This window comes from Acanthisitta chloris, unplaced genomic scaffold (genome assembly GCF_000695815.1).
Source record: "Acanthisitta chloris isolate BGI_N310 unplaced genomic scaffold, ASM69581v1 scaffold43530, whole genome shotgun sequence".
Taxonomy (NCBI): Eukaryota; Metazoa; Chordata; class Aves; order Passeriformes; family Acanthisittidae; genus Acanthisitta; species Acanthisitta chloris.
The window spans coordinates 27,592-28,646 of record NW_008651964.1 but is presented as its reverse complement, the minus strand read 5'-3'; the positions used below and the strand labels follow the sequence as shown (position 1 = coordinate 28,646).

General features: G+C 42.5%; 1 protein-coding gene across 1 annotated transcript in view; it reads left to right on the top strand.

The window, feature by feature from the left end:
* KCNK18 (potassium channel, subfamily K, member 18) overlaps positions 1 to 336 on the top strand; it is a 4,492-nt gene extending 4,156 nt beyond the window's left edge. Inside the window, exon 3 of the mRNA XM_009075113.1 lies at positions 1 to 336. This exon is cut by the window's left edge and continues 464 nt beyond it. Within this exon, the coding sequence (XP_009073361.1) occupies positions 1 to 336 (336 nt within the window).
* The last annotated feature ends 719 nt before the right edge of the window (positions 337 to 1,055 follow it).

Genomic DNA, 1,055 nt, shown 5'->3' with positions numbered 1-1,055 from the left:
TTAGAGAAGTTAGATGTGCCCATTCTATTAATGGTGCTCGTTATCTTTGTGTACATCTCCTGTGCAGCTGCTATTCTTCCAAACTGGGAAAACAGAATGGATTTTCAGGAAGCCTTTTATTTCTGCTTTATCACTTTGACCACTATTGGATTTGGAGATACACAACTGGAACACCCCAAGTTTTTCTTGTTTTTTTCTCTCTATATTATTATTGGCATGGAAATTGTCTTCATTGCTTTTAAATTGGGCCAAGACCGCTTAATCGCTCTGTATAAAAAGGTGATTTCATTTTGTGGGGAGAAGAAGATGCCATCAAAGAAGGTATATCCAAAATAAGAGCAGTCATTTCTCCTTCACTTATAAGCATTGACTACTGCAATGAGGTGAAACTGCTTCTGTGTGTGTTTGCCTTGGGCTGGCAGATGCTATATTTTATTCTGATTTCCTCTGAGAAATTACTGTAAATGGCTGAATACCTCAGGAGACATTTGGGAAAAGCATCTCCAGGGAGTCCTTTCCAACACAGTCCCATTTCCTAAACAATCAAAGAAGATGCTGCATGATGAAGAAGCTGAAGGTTCTCCCTGCCAGTGCTCCCTAACATACTTTGCAAAGCTCTGGTTTTCAGCAGCCTTCCTGTCCTCCCTCCCACAGCAACTCAATTCAGGAATTTTTTTTTCAGTGCTTGACCAAGGAAGGCCCAGGTCACCTGGCAGGTCTTGTCCTGCCACCTTCTCTGCAGCCAGGGGCAACTTGATTGTGGCTGTCAGTACTGAACATGCTGCTGCCATCTGATTCATCATCAGAGAGAGCTGGGGAGGAGAAATACCAACCCAAATGCCCTTCTGACATGACTGTGGGTATTGCAAACATCACACCTTTGTACAGGACAGAGAAATGTTAAATTGAAAGGAAGGACATCAAACTTTTACATCTTTCTCTGTTACCTGTCCAAAGATAAGTCAGAAAAACATTCATCTGTTCAGCGCTGAAACCACTCCTGATATCTCATATCTGTACTCAGCCTGGAGTGAATATGTGCCTCGTGGTGTCCA